This window comes from Molothrus aeneus, chromosome 2 (genome assembly GCF_037042795.1).
Source record: "Molothrus aeneus isolate 106 chromosome 2, BPBGC_Maene_1.0, whole genome shotgun sequence".
In the NCBI taxonomy this organism is placed as follows: domain Eukaryota; kingdom Metazoa; phylum Chordata; class Aves; order Passeriformes; family Icteridae; genus Molothrus; species Molothrus aeneus.
In genome coordinates this window covers 49,647,326-49,665,493 of record NC_089647.1, presented here as the reverse complement: position 1 = coordinate 49,665,493, position 18,168 = coordinate 49,647,326, and the positions used below count along the sequence as shown (strand labels likewise).

Below are 18,168 nucleotides of genomic sequence, written 5' to 3'. Positions count from 1 at the left end.
GAAATGAAAGTGAACACTTTTTAATACCAAAACAACATTCCACTCACCATGAGGCAAATATATCATACTTTACTTTCCTCCATGTTTTCACATAGCACAAGATATATTATGCATAGAAATTATTGCACTCTTATGGCAAAGTATCCCAAAGGCTTCAGTAGTTTTTATAAATTGAGCCTAAGAGACATCAAATTTAACTTCCTCTTTATGTACATTTTTATTGCTTCCTACCATAAGTGCAAACATAGGCTCCAGTAAATCATCTAAAGAAATCTATTTCACATGAATATTTCCTAGATTCAGATGGTGACTGTAACAAAACCAAAAGCATCCCTGCTCAATAAATATAATTTGATATCAGGAGAAAAGTGAAAAAAAACCAACAACAATGGGAATCTGAAAAATTAGGACACTTTAAGAAATAATTTAAATATTAGTGCTTTGGCATTGTGTATACAGACTATTTTTCAAAACAATGGTTAGCATTCTCAAGTTAAACACAGAATCTATGTGGTTTATGAATCTTTTGCTGGATTTTGTAATAATCTAGACAATTGGATAAGCTGCTGCATTATTGGGTTTTAAAATGGTTCAGTACTATTGAATGTTTAAGATATACTTATGGTATAAGACAGTATATTATAGAAGCTGAAACAATCATTGGACTCTGTTTTATTCATCTTCATCTGTTTTATTGAACTACCTGCAGGGAGCTTTATGGGCGTACGATCATGTCAAGGTCACAGGATTAAGTGAGCAGTGATGACAACAAACAAGACTTTTCTGTATATTTTAAAGGGTCTTACTGAGTTACTTAAAATGCCATAAACATAAATAGTCCCCTATCTCTACAACACATCCATGACAGATGACTTCAAAATATAACACTCCTGAGCAATGGAGCTTTACAACCTAACCAACAGTCCATATTATTGACAACAGTTACCAATATACTGGGGAGCCCAAATACTGGGAGAAGCTTGCAATCTGTCACCTTCAGATATATTATATCTGTAAGTGTACAAGAAACAGATCTACAGTATACATCAAAACTCTGTATGAACAGAAATTACTGCTGAAAAAACCAGAGTTTACAGATTATGTAAAAATACAGTCATAAAGAAAAAGTAAATGCATAATGACAGATGTATCAAATCTGCATAACCTTTCTAAAACTAGATAATAAAACCAAGCTTACACAGTACTTTCAATATCAACTTGAATGATGTAATTAGTCTTTAGAATTATACTGTGCATTACCATGTCTATTTTATCAACAAGGAATGCAGTATAATCATGCACAGCAATCTCCTTCAAGTCAGGTAACCACTATGACTGACATCTTGTTTCTGAATCAAAGTAAATCTGTGTAAACTTATTTTTTCACTGTTTTAAAAAGTTAAAATTAATCAATTAAAAACCCTCAAAAAACAACCAAACCAACTAATCAACCAAAAAAAATCCACAAAAAAACCCCGATCAAAAGTGATCAATTGAAAGAGAGACATACGCTAGGAATATTTTTCAGAAATCAGAAATGTGAGCTGTCTAAGGATAAGCTGTCTTCACAGCTTAGTATCTCTGAATATACAGACTGGGCTAACAAAAAGCATACAGAAACACCAAACCCAAGGAAACCTCCAAAATTATATTAAGGTAAGAGGGAACAGACAAGACTCTGGTTCTGGTCTCTGTGTCCAAGTGACCATGTTCCTCCTGTACACCTGAAGACAGGACTTCCTTCTTACATGGCACTGGGAGCAGCAATTCCATGTGCACTTGCCTCTTGCTCTCCTGTAGCAGTACTGCAAGATAGGGCTCCAAGAATTGGCTTAGGAAAGCTCTAAAATATTTTGAATGAGGAAGGTATTGTACCAGAGAGAAGTAAAAATGGAGCAAAAAAAATCACCATGAGGGTTGATTTTTTTCCCTACTGTAGAAAAAAAGGAGAAAAACAAACCCAACAACAGAGCAGACAAGAGAAACAGATCAGTATATTACGTATATTAGGTGATTACACATTATTGTGAGGAAAAAGGTACTAAGAAGACAAGAGCTAGGTTTAAAATCACATATAATTAGTCTAATTTTAAGCAAAGAAAATTATCTAATAACGTACATGCAATTCAACTGTAAATCTCTCAAAGACATGGAGCAGGTTTCCTGAGGTGTTTGCAGAATTGCAATTTGTATCCCACAAAGAAAGGGCAATGCAAAGGATGTGATTGGGATGTACCACACTACACCTGCCTTGGTGCCTGGAGATGATTTAAACCTCAGTTGCTTTCAAACGTTCTTCTCAATTTCTGAAATTATTTGAAAATATTATCATTGGACATAAATACCTTTCAAATAAAAAAGTACAGGACATTAACCTTTTGAGACAAAGAGAATCAAAATTGTTCCACTGGGTTTTCATCTCTGGTTAAACCTTGCATTTCTAATGTCTACAAGAAGAAATGTTGGATAAGTCTACCTAAACATTACAGATTTTTCTCTTAGGAAAAGAAAAAAAATCTACAGCTTGGCATTCACCTTCTCTGATATATTTGAAGCATCACATAGAAAAGAACCCTGGATTGTAATGGCACCTAAAAAAGACTTAAAAATAGGGTCTTACCCATTTTATGTCAGAAAATAAATAACATGTCAAAGAATTTTCATTTCTGAGAAAATACAGTCTTCTTAGAAGCATAAAATTTTCTTATTCAGAATCTTCAGATCTATGACTTTCGTTCTTTTTTTATTCTTTGCTTTCTATTCTTTTATATGGGGAAGATGGAAAATCCACTGCTATATTGCCCAGGTAATACTAGGTAGACTTGTGAGGAAAAGTGAGCAAAGTGGTATTTAGCAATGAGAAATTCTTCTGAGTTTCTACTTCTTTCTCAGTTGGAAGCAGGAAAAGAAGAAGAGCAAGTGCTAGCAACATTGTCTAATATCAGCAACTGTTAGTCCAGTCTGCTGAGAACCACTGCAGAGTTTGTTTCTGCTGCAGGAGCTAGGAGGAAAACACGAAGGCAGAAGGTACTTTGAAGTCCTATCAAGACATGGAAAATTCAAAATCAAGACTGACTGAATGTGAGATTCCTCGGGAAACCCTGAGCTGAAAATTCAAGAAGTCTGAGTATTAGATGGATCCATCAGGTCTGCTTGTCCTATCCTGCTGTTTCTTAATTGTTCAGTTATAGTTGAAGGTTACAGGGCTGGAAGGACCACAGGTCTGAACCTTTATGGCTGTTCTTGTGACTGGCTTCCCTGGAAGCTGAGTGGCTGCATGTGCATGCACATGGTAAATCCATGGCCAGATTTAAGGAGGAGCAGAAGTCACCCTCAGCCTGCTAATGGTTGCCTTCCTCCTGGTATAACCTATAGTCCTACAATAAATACATAAATGGCAAATTGACTGTATGAAATTTGGATCTGTATTCCAATTACTGTTCCAGTTAAAGAAAATATTGGCATCTAAAGATCTGTTTTCCCAAAGTCTTAAATAAAGAAAAAAATTTACAAAGCTTCCCTTTTTTTTTTTTTAGGGGAACCCCAAATTTAGGCAGAAAAAAGCAGGAAAAAAATCCTCTTAATGCAGAAGTCATAAGGCGAAAGTGCAGAAGACTTCCTTCTTTATAATGAAAATAAATGTACTGTACTTCCTAGAGAAAAACAAGTCACTCCGTAGAGTTGAACAAGTCTTTCTTGAGCACCACTTGTTTCTCAACATCTGAAAACACTACCTCTTTCCAAAAAAAATATTTTCTTATGAGGTTTCTTCCAGCTGTGGGAACAAATCCATAGAACAGTGCCACAGTTCAAAACAACTGAGCAACCTTGCACAAATACAGAACTGAACAAATCCCACACACACAAGTTGTTCAGTTGCTTGTACAGACCATCTCTGGTAATACAACACTCCTTTCTTGGCAGGTATCTCTCTATACTGTAAGTATCACCCTACACCTATTATTAGAAAAGGATACAGAATTCTTACATCCCCCTTTTTCCATCATGCTTGTCAAAATTCTCAGTTCCATTAGTAAGAGCTCCTTCAAAGAGTCTTTGCCTTCCACCACAGTGGTAAGCAGTTAGGGAGGGAGGAAGAAAGAGGGTATGCAATGGGTGGAGAAGCCACACAGTTGAAAGCATAGTAAGAAAGTTAAAAAGTGGATTGAAATGTAGAGTACTACAATAGAGTGATCAGATGAACAAAATCATCTCACTCATGTTTAAATCCTACTATAAATGGATAACTAATACTGGACTGAAAATATGTTGCTGACACATTTGCTGATCTCAAGGTCTCTCAAATACTGCATTAAATTAATAACAACAGAAGATAGGAAAGCCTTTTCTTAAATGTTTTCTTGTGATGAATAAATTTCAGAACTAAATATTTGGAACTTGCAAAAGGATAGCTGAAGAACAAGCTAAAAAGTGTGCCGTTTAATCTGACCAATTTTGAAGAATATATTCTGCCAAAAAAAAAATTCCACCAATTTGAGAAACAGAAAATTCATAGTTTTTACAGAGTATGTGTAAAAAATGCAAAACTTTAAGAGACCTTTCAAGAAAGGGCGCGTCAAACATGCTTCTGGAACCAGTAGACAGGATCTGGTCCTACATCTTTTCCACTGCTAAAACCCCCTTTGTAATTTATGCTTAGCAGTTAAAATGAGCCAGAAATGAATGAATAGCTAAACCAAATTAATCTGATTAGCAGTAGGGGTTAGAATAGGTTCTATGCCTTTCTGAATTTCCTAAGACAGCATTGTATAGCGATGGAGTCAGAGAATGCCAAAGTATGGCTGTAAGGGAAACAGCGTTCTAAATTCCTGTGATCTGGTCTCCCTCGCTGTAAACTGGAAACATTTGCTTTAGAAACAGTGTTTTTCCAGAATCAACTTATTTAACTGCCAACCCCCATAGGCTTGGGAAAGGGAGTTCTCTTTCCGTTCTCATCCCTCTGGCCCCCAGCAGAACCCAATCTCTTCAGAAGCTCACACTACAGAGAGAGACAAAACTAGCTGACTAGCAAGAAACTTTTTATTTCCAGCCTGTCTCCCCAGACGAATTTGGTCTTCACCACAGAATGAGTTTGACAGCTCTGCCCTCCACCATGAATGATTAATTTGTTATGGGTGTCTAGTTTAACCAAAGATGGATTTGAACAGAAAAAGCCCTTGTGTACTTGCTGTTTGGTACAGCTGCTTTAATGTAGGTGGAACCTCCTTCCTTAAATCACAGAAAGCAAGAGAACCAAGTCTCATTTTTAAATGTCATTTTTCTCATTATAGTAGTCCTCCTGTGAATACCAAAACTGATCATATGAAAATATCTATGACAAGTATTTCATATTTAGACTTTGAAGGCTAATTGGAATTCTGAACTCCTTTTATTGCTCTAAATTGCTTTAAATTTATAGAAACTGTAAGGTAGAAATATTTATATTCAGTATACTCGAATAAAAGTTTTGAAAAGTTGAGGTATCTGATAAAACCAAGAAGCTGAAGTAAGACAGTAAGAGCTTATGGGCCAAAACACAGGCATTCATATGGTTGATGAGAAATTTGAACTGTGTGTACAGACAACTTTTACAAAACTTTTTTTTTTTTAAATATGCGTATGGGGAGAGACACAGATGGGGAGGGAGAGAAGCACCATATGAAGCTGACAGAGAAGGCAGAAGGAAGCATATGTTGTGACACGAAAACTATAACCCTGAAAAAAGCTGAGGGTAAGTGCTGGCTTAAAGAAGCTAGGAATGCTAAGCTATGAAACACCCTGTCTGATTCTTCCTGATGTTGCAGATTCCCCCTGAACAAGTGACAATGCATCAAAGAAATAACTAGCTCATCAATTTCTCATCTGAATGGGAAAAACCTGCAGAATTTTAATTTTGATATAATGTTGAAAATAAAACAAGGGGAAAAAAACGAGTATGTCTAGGGTAAGCTATTACAAAGATACCTAAAAGTATCAAATTGCCCAAAGGAAATGGAATTAGTTTTGTTGAAGGGCACAAACAAGATTTATAACAAACTAATGGGATTTATTTTGAAATCTATTATGCTTTGTCTGAGATATGTAGATGAAAATGAGATAACTGAGTAAATTTTCATTTGTTATAAAGGATTTGATGCTCACACGTGGCAGAAACTGAGAAAAAGAACTTTGGGTTTCACTTTAAGATATAAAGGCAAAACATTTACAAAGGAGAAAAGAGGCTAACACTGACAAGCAATAAAAATGAAAGTTTTTTCTTGAACTGTTATTTGCCATTTTTAGTCAGAAGAAGATGAAAGAGTAAAGAGATTCTTGGACCATTCAAACTACTGATTGATTAACATACAGACAGGAATTTGTTATACAAATTATTGTGTTTGTAGGCATTTATTCAAGTTGTGGAGTACTAGCCTATAATTAATATTACCTTCATAAATTATAGCTAATTAGGAAGCTAACTGAAATGCAAGTCACCTATTAATTTAGGATATTTTTAGTTAAGCTATCTATATATAACTATAACTTAGAATTCAAAGTCTCATATGGTATTTTGTTGGCTCATACCATTCAACTTCATTCTTGTTTCTTCAGACATTTTAGGAAGATTTTAAGATAATATATTTAAAATTCATAATTTACAAATACTATAAAATGTAGAATACCTCAAAACATAAGACCTCTTGCTTTTCTTCTCACTACTAACCTTCTGTGGGTCTTAATAGTCTCTTTGTTTCTTAATGAATAGAGAGTAAGCTTTGTGGCACCTACAGATTAAATAGTTAATGCTGGTTGCTGCTTTCTGCAAAGACAATATACAAAGACACAAAACCTGGGGAGGCTTACAAGCTCATTGTGTTGAACTGCAAACACAAGGAAAAATTTTCTCTACAGTTGGGTCATATCTGATGAAATGAAACCGTTATTATTTGCAACATGAGCATCTATGTTAAAGAACTTGAAAATTGTTTGTCTTGAGAAGAAATAAACAAAAACACACAGGCAAGATAGGACAAGAGGAAATGGCCTCAAGTTACGCCAGGAGAGGTTTTGATTGGATATTGGGAAAATTTAATCACCAAAAGCGTTGTGAAGCATTGGAACAAATTGCCTGGGAGGCGGTTGATTCACCATCCCTGGGGTTAAGACATGTGGATACAGCATTTAGGGACACGATTTATTGGTGGATTTGGCAGTGTTAGGTTAATGGTTGGTTCTAATGATCTTAGAGATTCTTTTCAATTGAAATGATCATATGATTCTATACATATTTGTACTTTTTGCTGCATTGGTAGCTGCTCTGTGCAGATAGAGAGCTGAAGCTTTGAAGAATCACATTCATGTCTGCACATATATTTTCCTATCTTATCCATTTTGGATGCCAAAAGGCATTCCTATTACCCAAGTATTCATTGCGAAAAAGGGATGGCCTGTTTTTCACCCTGTTCCACCTGAGTCAGAGAAGGATCTCCCTAACTTCACTACTTCAATGAAGGGTCTCCAGGGCTCAAGTTGAACAGGAGACCAGCATTGTGTCTTCAGAACTGAGAACATTTTTCCCAATGGAAATTTTAAAATCACAACAGAAGTGCAGAGGTCTAGTGTGATAATGTGGTTTTTGTGTATTTTTAAAGTAACTGTATTCCTGTCATTCTGTATCTCTCAAGGCACAGAGAAGCATGAGTTTATAAAGAGACTGTTAATGCTGTTAGCTCCTTGTCAGGAACTAAAAACAGAGACGAGCCCTGTTGTGCTTTGTGCCAGCCAAGACATGAGGTGTACATGGTTTTGGAAGCTATCTTGACCTCCATCATATAAAAAGTATTGGAGTATCTAATTAACAGCATTTTTTGCATTCTGTAGCTGAGAAGTTTTATGAGACCCCTCTCCATTTTCTGCCCTTGAAGCCTTTCAGACCTGCCCACTGGGCGACATTGGTCCCTAAGAAGGCTCAGAGGTTCTTCCACTGGGCATCTCACACTCCCTGCTGCCATCCCAGTCTTCCCCATGCACAGCCCACTAGTCCCACGACCGAAAGTGCCCTTGTGTGCTGGATCACAAAGCTACCACGGCACGCATGGCCAAACTTGCAGTGCAAGGCCATTTCCCAACTGGATCCCACAAATGGGGAACCCCACTTGGAGACCTTGTGCTGTCACCATGTGCCCTTTCTCCAGGTTAAGCCGCTGCCTGTGGCTAAAACACAACCAAGCCAAACACCACAACTAGCACTGCAAGCATCGAAAATGGAAAGCAGCTCTGCCAGTAACTGAGAAGTAGACAACACTGGACAAGTTGTATTACAGGGATAAAATAAAAATTTCTTTGGTTTAATATGAGAAATTTCATGGGTTTGTCAGAGGTGTCAAGCTACTTTATGGCCCATTAGAAACTATCATGGACTCAAGGGAAGAAAAAAGCTGCAGAAATGGACTATTGCCATTTAGAAAGCTATAAATAATCCAGGAGATAAAAGCTGTTTGGTCCTAAGAAGACAGAGTCTCCTAGAAAAGGTAGTCACCAGGATCTTATTTAAGTCAGCAAAGTGTCTGCAGCCATTCACAAAGTTGAGCAACAACATTATTAAAAAATTGCTATTAATTATTCAAAGACCTTAAAAGGAGTGAAAATTGCATTTATTTTCAGCATGTTCAAGTCTCCAGACACAAAGCTTTAAGCCTCAACTAGAGATAATATGAGCATCCCTTATGGACTAAGCCTTGTCTTGAATTAACCATATGACAATTTTCTACTTGTCATTTTTGTAATTTCCCTCAGAATGTCTCTGGTGTTAGACATCAGAGTTTCTGTAAGACTGAATTTCCACAATTTCTACCATCTTAAAAAAATAAATACATATCTCTCATCATCCGGGAGAGAGTAATTTCTTTAGAAGAAACAGGGATAATGAACATGAAAAAATTCATTTTTGTTTTGATCATGGTATAACTGCAAGAACCAACTAGATAGAATTACAACAAAAAGAATGAACAGTATATGTGCTATTTATTAAACCTTATTGCTGACACATCAAATTTATTACTTGGAAACTTTTCTAATAGGCTTAAACCCTAACTATGTAGTCAACATAAATGCAAATATGTTTTGTCAAAGAATATTTATCTAGAAAATAGTTTTTGTGTTATCCATCTCAACTATGTTTTTCCTGAAAAGGTTTATCAGAGCTAAAATGGATCTTTCTGTTCTTCACCGCGTGATTCAGAACAGATAACCAAATTTTACAGCTTGATTTTCTATTAAATTCTATTTATCTGGGAGCAGGACTTCCTTGATTTCTTTTGAATTGTTTCACTCTGAATAAATAATCAAGTATTTGTGGCTAGAGCGCACAAACAAGAGAGAGAATTGGCAGACTCGACTTTCACAGACAGGGCACTCACATGACAGACCCAGGTTCAAGACCTTGCTATGAATGGAGGAAAAGAGCAATTTCAGCTCAAATCTTCCACATGTGGGTCAGCATTTTAGCCACTGGCTATTTTTGTGATTCTGAGAAGCAAGGCTCTTCTCTTTGGCATGATGTAAGAAAACATTTAATTTCACTGCTATCTTGAATGGAATGAACTTTTAAAACAAGTACTCAACACAGCTCTAAATAAACCTCAAATACTGTATCAGTATATATATATATAAGAATATATATAGAAGAAATTATATATTTTAGATATTTTTAAATGAATTTTTTAACAGGAATACCTGCTTAATTGAGCTGCACTTTGTTCAGCTTTGCATATGCTACATTTAAGTAAATTTAAACCCCTAATAAAGTCGTATTTCAGTTATACCATGCCTGCTTCTCTCAAACTTTGCAAGTAACATTTAAAGCTGCACAGCTTCTACGTTTGCAGCTTACCTGTGAGAAACAGCTCCCCAGGCACCGTGTTTGTTTGTTAGTATGTTGAGTATCTTCTGTTTCAGCTGGTTGGCCGTGACATGGTCTCGATGCTTAGCAGCACTGATGAGGTGATCACACATCTTCTCCTCCTCTCTCCGGTCAGCAGCGTACTGAGCGCACTGCGACTGGCAATGAGAGAACATCCACTTCATTAAAGACAGGTTACTTATGATCGCCCTAAAATTATTATTTATTTACCTCTCTGATTATGAAAATAACTCATTCAAGTGTTTTTTAGAAGTATAGGACATGCCATTTGTCCTAGTTTCATCCAGGACAGGGTTAATTTTTTTTACAGTAGAGGGGGAAGCAAGCATGTCCAAACCCTAGTGTCATTTGATACCATCTCATGTCACTTGCCAGGGGCAGGAGTAAGGGAGATTCTCTCTCTGGTCTGAGAGAAAGTGTGGCAGGCTAAAAGGTCCAGTATTGTTTTACTTACTGTGTAAACCATTTCTTTGTCTCATATCTTTTGTTATTAATATCATTGCTGTTACTGTTCTCATTCTTATCTCATTGCTGTTTCCAGTAAATTGTTCTTATCTCAACTTGGTGATTTTCACCTCCTGTGCCTCCACTTCTCAACACCACCATGGAAGGGGTGGGGAAGCGATCAAACAGTGTCTGGTTTAGGAGAGTCTAGGTGATGACACTGAATTTTTCTGCAGTAATATTTCTTGATCATGACACCATTCAATTGAAATGTCCTGTCATATATTATCCATAAACAAGCACTCTGTTAGAACATGTAAAAACTGAAATACCAAGGGCAAAGACAACAGAATTCAAATTAAAAACATTAAGCAATACATGTGGGTGTCTGTATATATGTGGCCATGGAGACATCTTAAAAGTTATCCTTTTGTAAATGTTTCATGTGTTCTCAGGTATGAAATAACCTCTAACGTACAGAGGATAATATAAAAGAAACAATTATGTACTGGTTTGGATTTTTAAATCATATTAACACCTAAAATTTTTTACATATTGATATTTTATTACTACAGATGCTAAACCAAAAAAAAGGTGTATTTTCTCTCTCATACCACAACATGCAAAATTTTGATAACATACTACCAATTCTAAAAACCCTAATGGATAAAAATATCACTAATCTTTTAAACTGAAAAAATCTAATAGTTCCGTCATGTGTCCTTTGAGAGAAAACTACCTCTAAAATAAATGCTGTGGTTCTTGACCTTCACATGAATTTCTTTCTAAATTGCTAGAATTCTAGAGTGTATTTTTGGTTTGATAAATCGTTTCTTTACATCTAAGGATAATCTTTTTTCCATTTCTTTACTCAAAATCATGCTAAGTTCAAACTCAATTTCTTCTCCTCATAAAAATTCTTTCGAAATGTCTAAAGAAAGGGAACACAGCCAGAGTAATCAAAATAAATCCACTAAAAGTATAGTTTTCTTAGTATAAATTACGAAGGCTAGTATACTCTCAGAATAGCTAATTTAAAAAATACCCTTTATGGCACATTTTTTGCACTTACAGTTTTTGTGCACCATTTCAGAACATTTAGCCAACACTCAATGCTGTAATAGTGCTCAATAGAAACCAATTTTCTAGTATTCAAAAGAGTAATTAAAATTAAGTTAACCTTATACTTTATATTTTATTCTTAATATTTCTGCACACTGCCTTTTTAGTACATATCACATTAGCATTCAGTATGATTATAACAATGTTCTTTCTATTGTGTTTACAGACATCATTTCAAGTAATCTATCTGGGAAAGAACAATGGTTACACTAATTCATAAAGGGTTAATTCATTTTCCAATTTATCTTCTTGTACAGGGAGGCACCAATTAGTACAATGATCTGCCTTAGTAATGAGGTTAATATTTCACCAGCTCATTGGACAGTAAAATTAAATTTTCATTTTTCTTCCTGAACAATTACAAAGGTTAACAAAATGAAAGTTAACTGTGAAATACCCATTCTGGGAGGAATTTTCCTGGCTGTGACTACAACTGGAGCCACAGAATAAAATTTAGATTCTGGTCCGTGGTCTATGCGGGAGACACAGTAACTTGGTGAAGCTTGGAACAAATAATTTCACCCATAATGATCCAATTAAAGTTTAAAGGACAGAAATAAAATAAAATAGTCATGCACTTCTCTAGATGAGAGCACTGATTAACAGGCACTAAACTCCAGAAGGTATACCTATACAGTTTATTAAAACAAAATGACAGATATACAATCATGTAGCAGAAAACTACCAGAAATCTCTTTGTCCCTACTGCTTTCAAGTAGGACGAATAATAAAATATTCAGTTATATTCCCACCATTATTAAAGACAGTATATAAAGCATTCTTTCAGACTCTAACCATCACCTTATTTAAGTACTTGTGAATTTCACATTAAAACAGTCTACATTTTACAATTTTCTTTTATGATTTGCAGATTTAAACTTACTCGCCTAAAATGCGTACCTCAGTCTTTTCCTACAACAAACGTAAGGGGAATTTTCATATATGAGAAACGTGTTGGTTTCTTTACCAGGCAATAAGACAGACTTCAGGCTACTCCTTTAGGGAATTTAGTTAATATTCTAAATCCTATTTGCTAACAGAAGCTGGAAGTTAATTGAATATTCTCATTCTGTCTGGAGTTCTGACAGATCTTATACCTCAATGTATTCTTCAAAGAGCAGATAACTCAATCTTCCATTGTCATCTTAGGTTACTGCATGATGCTCGGATAGATATCAAATGTTGTTTATTGTTGAGGCAATATGAAACTTCACTCTGACATACACTTAATTGTAAATGCAATTTTATCTATGTTCAAAATATCCCGTATAAGCTTGGTAATAAAGTTGTTGCAATCCCACATGACAAGTGTCTGCTCTCTGATCTGACAAAATGAAGTAAAGGTTATGTGTATTCAAAATGACAACAGATATCTCTGTGTCTCACAGATCTCAGCTAGGTCAAGGAGCACAGAAACTAGTACATCAAAGTGCACATTTAAGAGAGCTGTTTCAAGGAGATAAAAACCTCATCAAAACTAATATTCCTGCATCCTATTTCTAGCCACCAGGTGCTTCTTGACATTTTCTGACTGATTAATAAATTGATATAGCTATTTATTATCATCAATACTAAGTCTGTCAATCTCAATCCTAACACTAGGTCATTTAAGCAGTAAAAGATGTGAAAATATAGGACTGCACATATATACCTACATCTACAAAAATGTATGCAAACACAAGGCAGGTTCAGAAACTATAAAAATCAGTGATGAAATGCATGAAACACTATAAAAACCTAAACCATATTTGATAAAATAATGAAAAAATTAAGTATTAAATTTACTCCATTACTTTTGCATGACTTTTTTTTTAATAGGAACAAAATTAATCCTGTATAAACAATTGGAAACCTATGAAACTGAAGACATTTTAAAAACAGGGGATGTAACATTTGGATCACCTTCAAGCAACATAATTTAAATTTTATACTGCACCACTCATTGATGAAAAAGCAACCAAGTGTTGATTCCTTTTCAGAACAAGAATTATAGACATTTGAGAGTTATGGGAGTCAGCTTCTCTGTTACATCTTCCAATACTCAATCTTACTGTAGATAATGATTCCTAACTGCCAAAAAAGATATGCAGTGTTGTATTTCACTATATAAAAAGCAAGTGTTCTAGAGTGCTCCAAAATTCAAAATGTTTGAAGAAAATAACCTTAAAATATTAAATCTGTTCAGCAAAACGTTTCTATTTCTTATTTTTTTATGACATACCTTAAGTCTATAATTGCTTTACTTTTTTACTGAACTCATACATACTGTTGTAAATAATCAACAAAAATAATTAATAAGATGTTTTGCATTACTATTTTCAATAAAATAGAAAAGTTCTTTGTGAACAAAAGGGTCCACCATATCAGATTAGACATTCTGATTAAGGCATTTCTTCAAGCTGTAAATGCTTTTATGAATTTCAGTGACAAGATGAGAAATTAAACCCATTCCTTGTGCTTGACATTTACCAAAGCTTTTAAAAACCAGTTTTGAAATGCTTTCAATGTAAATTTCTTCCTTGGAAGAAAAAAATAAAATCTTTATTGCAGGGAGTTACAGTCTAGGCGTCAACTGAGTGAAAACAGAGAATCAGCACTGCGCCAGCTCCCAGGCTTACCTCAAACTCAGCGTGCTTGTGGACATCTTCAGCTCTTTGTCGGTTTAAAATAAATTCTGCTTCATTTGCGACACGCACTATATGGTCTTTCATTGCATGGCACAATAATCTGAAATAGGAAAAATCAGAATCAGTCTTTTTATTTGATGTACTTCAAATAAACTATTTCAGCAGATTTACTTACAATGGAAAAAATCAATGAAACTTCTGTTATTAAATTTTGTGATTAGTTGAAATAAAAAAATAATTTTATCTAAACTTTCTGCATTGTGAAAGCACAAAGAAACCACATTAAATGGAAAAAAAAGTTTTCCATTTATTATTGAAGGCAAAAGTTCTTTATGGAAGAATATATTTTGAGTATATTTTTAACAGCAGTCTCAATATGAATACTGCACTGTCATTTAAAAAAATCTAGAAAATTGCTTAAACTCTTATTTGTACCATTAAAAACATTAAATAGAGGTATTTCAATTTCAGTCTTAAAAAGTCATCATTGAAGATTTAAAATTCTATTAAAAATGAAAAGTAATATCAATATCTCTCACATATTTCTTCAAACACTAGCGTGAAAAGTACCTCATTTTTCCACGTTTTCAAAATATCAGAAACAGAAGGAAAAAACAGATTAAGAGTGGATTGAGATTGAGGATGCCAGGCAGCCACATTAATTTAGACTTTCCTAAAGACTTCTAAATACTACAGGGTGCATAACAAAATTGCATAAACAACACTGGGTTGAAAATGCCCTTGTGTTTTTGGGCAGCAATAATGGAACCAACTGCTTTCTTGTCCCTTTAGTCCATATCTAGGGTTGGCCATTACATTAAAAATTACTCTGCTCTTCTTATTGGCAGAGAGTAAATCTCCTTCAGGATGCAATGATCTGACAGGTCTGTTTAGGATCAGGAAAAACCATTTCTTTTTCTGTGGAACTGGAACATGGTCTGGGATTTTCCATCTTGCAGCATCAGGGAAAGAATTTCAAAGTTTCTTATATTAAGGCTGTGAAATCTCTAGTAAATTCAACCCTAATTTGGTGTTTCGTGTTAGAAGTAAAATTCATTATTATTAGAAATCAAAGTCATGATTACTAAACCTTAAAACTGTAAGATGGAAAGATCTGAACTCTTTTCTTGCTTCCATTGTTCTACTGTGTGTGAAGAAAGGAAAAATCACTAACCCTGAGCTACTATTTAATATGTGTACATGGCAAGGGAAACCATAAATATTTGGGCCTCTGTTTTAGAGATAAAGATAAAAAAACTTGGATCAAGATTTCATAGTGGATATTCATGTCTTTAATAACCATTTTTATTATATCAAACCCTTTGCTATTTTTAAAGCAAAAAGTTTTTTGCCAATTATAAGCTGAAAGATCAAAGTTGCCTATCCTGAAGTTTTCAAAATTTAGCCTTATTTTTTAATCTACCCTGCTGGAAGATATGTTTCAGTATTTTATTACTGCTAAGTGTTCATATTTTTTTTGTTAAGATGTAAGTGTAGGACTGTCTTCAGATGTGGATTAGGAATGAACATTAGTGGATGTCAGGAAGATGGGGATAGATCCTTCCTTGTGCCCAGCAACAAGACAAGGGGCAGTGGGTACAAAGTGGATCACAGGAAGCTCGAGCTGAATATGAGGAAAAATGTCTTTACTTTGTGGGTGACATAGCACTGCAACAGGGTGCCCAAAAAGGTTGTGGACTCAGTCTCCTGTCCTGGAGAAATTCAAAAGTTGTCTGGACACAATCCTGTGCAATCTGGGATATCTCAGTATTATTTCAACTGTGTCTTGCCAGTTACTTCATGCACTCTTACATATCTCTCACTGATTGTGACTTGTTCAAGAAAAAGATGAAAAACTGTTTGTATGATCATTAACAAAATTAGGATTATCACAAAAGCGAGGCCATAGCCTCTTAGAAGTGTATCATCAATTAAATAATATGGTATCAATGTGTGGTAATAAGGGACATACTGTGGTTCACAGTAGAACTGTGGTAGAACTTCAAAGACTAAGTAAACAATGTTTTTCCATCTAGAAGACCATTAATAATCATGCTAGTCCTAAAATCACTTGACAGACTTTGAAAAAAGAAAGGGTGAAAATCCAAGCAGTCATTTAAAAATCTTGTGTGGCTACAAAATAAGCCTTGACCTGGATGTTTTGATTTGCAAGTGCAAGAATGCAAGGCTGAACACAGAAGCATAATAAATTAAAGCAGTTAAATATGTCATCACTGAGAGGCAGCAACTACAAGGTTGCAGAAGCAATGTCTTACAAAGGTTTTTGCAAAGGTACATGTTTCTCTGCTTGCACTACTTGATAAAGAAAACTTACTTTTTGGACTTTAAAAACTCTATTAAAAATAATTCCTGCTATTGGTTTTTAGTTTTAACTGAAAGCTACTATGTATTCTCAACATTCCTACTAAGTAAAAAATGGTAAAAGTCTTTACTGGATTATAGCAGAGCCAGCTAACCCTGAATCTCAGATCCATATAGACATAGCATTACTCAGTATACTATCTTAACTGGTTTATACCTGATGAGCAAGCATGATAATTTTGTCATCCTTTGAATACTAACCAATTTATCTGTATATCTGTATACACATTCATGGCATAAGATTACTAGAAGAAGAAGAAACCTCCAACTTTTTGGCTTGAGAAAAAGAGCCTACAAGTTCTTTTTGTTTCTCAAGGGAAATAAAAGCAAAATTACTCAGAAAGAATCCCAAATTAGGAGAAATCTTACCCTCAGTAGTAACAAAGAATTCCAGTACATTAAAAAAATTTAAAATCTCCCTTCCCACACTAAGAATAAGAGAAAAGAACAAGGATCTCTAGGTCAGCAAATTCATTCCTTCATAGCAACAGGCAACCACATAGTTTAAAATCTTTCATAAACTGCCTTTAGCTTATGAAAGGCATTTTCATTAAATCTAGTTCTTGAAACGTGTTTTCATTATATGAAAATGTGATTGAGTTACTTGCCTCCCACACAGCTTTGGAAATTTCTCTGCAGCTTAAAACCCTTTTCCTCTCCAATCCAAATGTATTCTTCAGCAGTCTTAACTGTCTCATTTTACACAAACCTTGCCCTTAGGTTTACACAATCCTTCCTTCTGATGATCTTCTGGTAGTCTATGTATTACAATTCCTAAGTAAACCAGATCTCTGATATTTCTTGGATGGCAAAACAGTAGATAAATTTTACTAATATCATAATTTGATTTTGCATTTTCTGCAAATGCATATCCAAAACTGTCAGCAGTCACTATTTACATAGTAACATTAATGCTACATTATTTCAATGGAAATACCCTTTCTGATACAATTCTGTAATTGTTTTTCCTTATTCTGTGATTTTGCACAAGAAAATTTCAGTGACAGATTGGTCTTTTACCTCCTCAGATATTTCCAAAAGATGCATATATTTTCAAGAATATGATTACCAGGTAATGTTACATATATAAATATAGTGCATTATACTGTATAACATTTATATTAATACAGGTTGAAACCCACCCAGTATAACCTGATGGATATTTCTGTCATCTGTCCAGCCAGGTTTCCCATCCACCGTTTTTCACAGAGCATTCTCTTTCTGGGGAAAAGTCTATTATCTGTATCTTCCCCTGACCATCATCCTGTACTTGAGTGACCATCCCACTCAGAAGCACATTGAGGTACAAGAATGGATGTAAAATTGCTATACAAAGGGGTGATCTAAAATTTGAGAGCTTTCCAATTTTCACTCTCTTTTAGAAAAAACCCTGTGTTCTTTAGTGAGATCACCTTATCATCGTGATTGAGTTATACCCACAGTTCTCATTAGTGATTCTAAATCCTCCCATCCATCACCCTCAACAGACCTAGAAGCTACATTAATGTTGAGACAGTGAGGAATCAGGCCTTCTGGTCATACTTATACATTTCTACATAAGTAGCACTTCCAAAGGGCTAAGGATTCACCACAGGCTTGCTGTACTTTTTATTCTCACTTCCAGCAATTCATGATTTACCAAAAAAAAAAAAAAAAAAAAAAAAAAAAAAAAAAAAAAAAAAAAAGCCTTGA

At 34.8% G+C, this 18,168-nt stretch overlaps 1 protein-coding gene across 5 annotated transcripts in view; it reads right to left on the bottom strand.

Annotated features, from left to right (window-relative positions):
* NBEA (neurobeachin) overlaps nucleotides 1-18,168 on the bottom strand; it is a 458,842-nt gene that overhangs the window by 209,648 nt on the left and 231,026 nt on the right. For all 5 annotated transcript variants that reach the window (XM_066544903.1, XM_066544904.1, XM_066544902.1 and 2 more), the window contains 2 exons: nucleotides 14,086-14,194; nucleotides 9,872-10,038 (listed from right to left, as the gene is read on the bottom strand). In XM_066544903.1, the coding sequence (XP_066401000.1) occupies nucleotides 9,872-10,038; nucleotides 14,086-14,194 (276 nt within the window). The remainder of the gene's footprint in view (nucleotides 1-9,871; nucleotides 10,039-14,085; nucleotides 14,195-18,168) is intronic.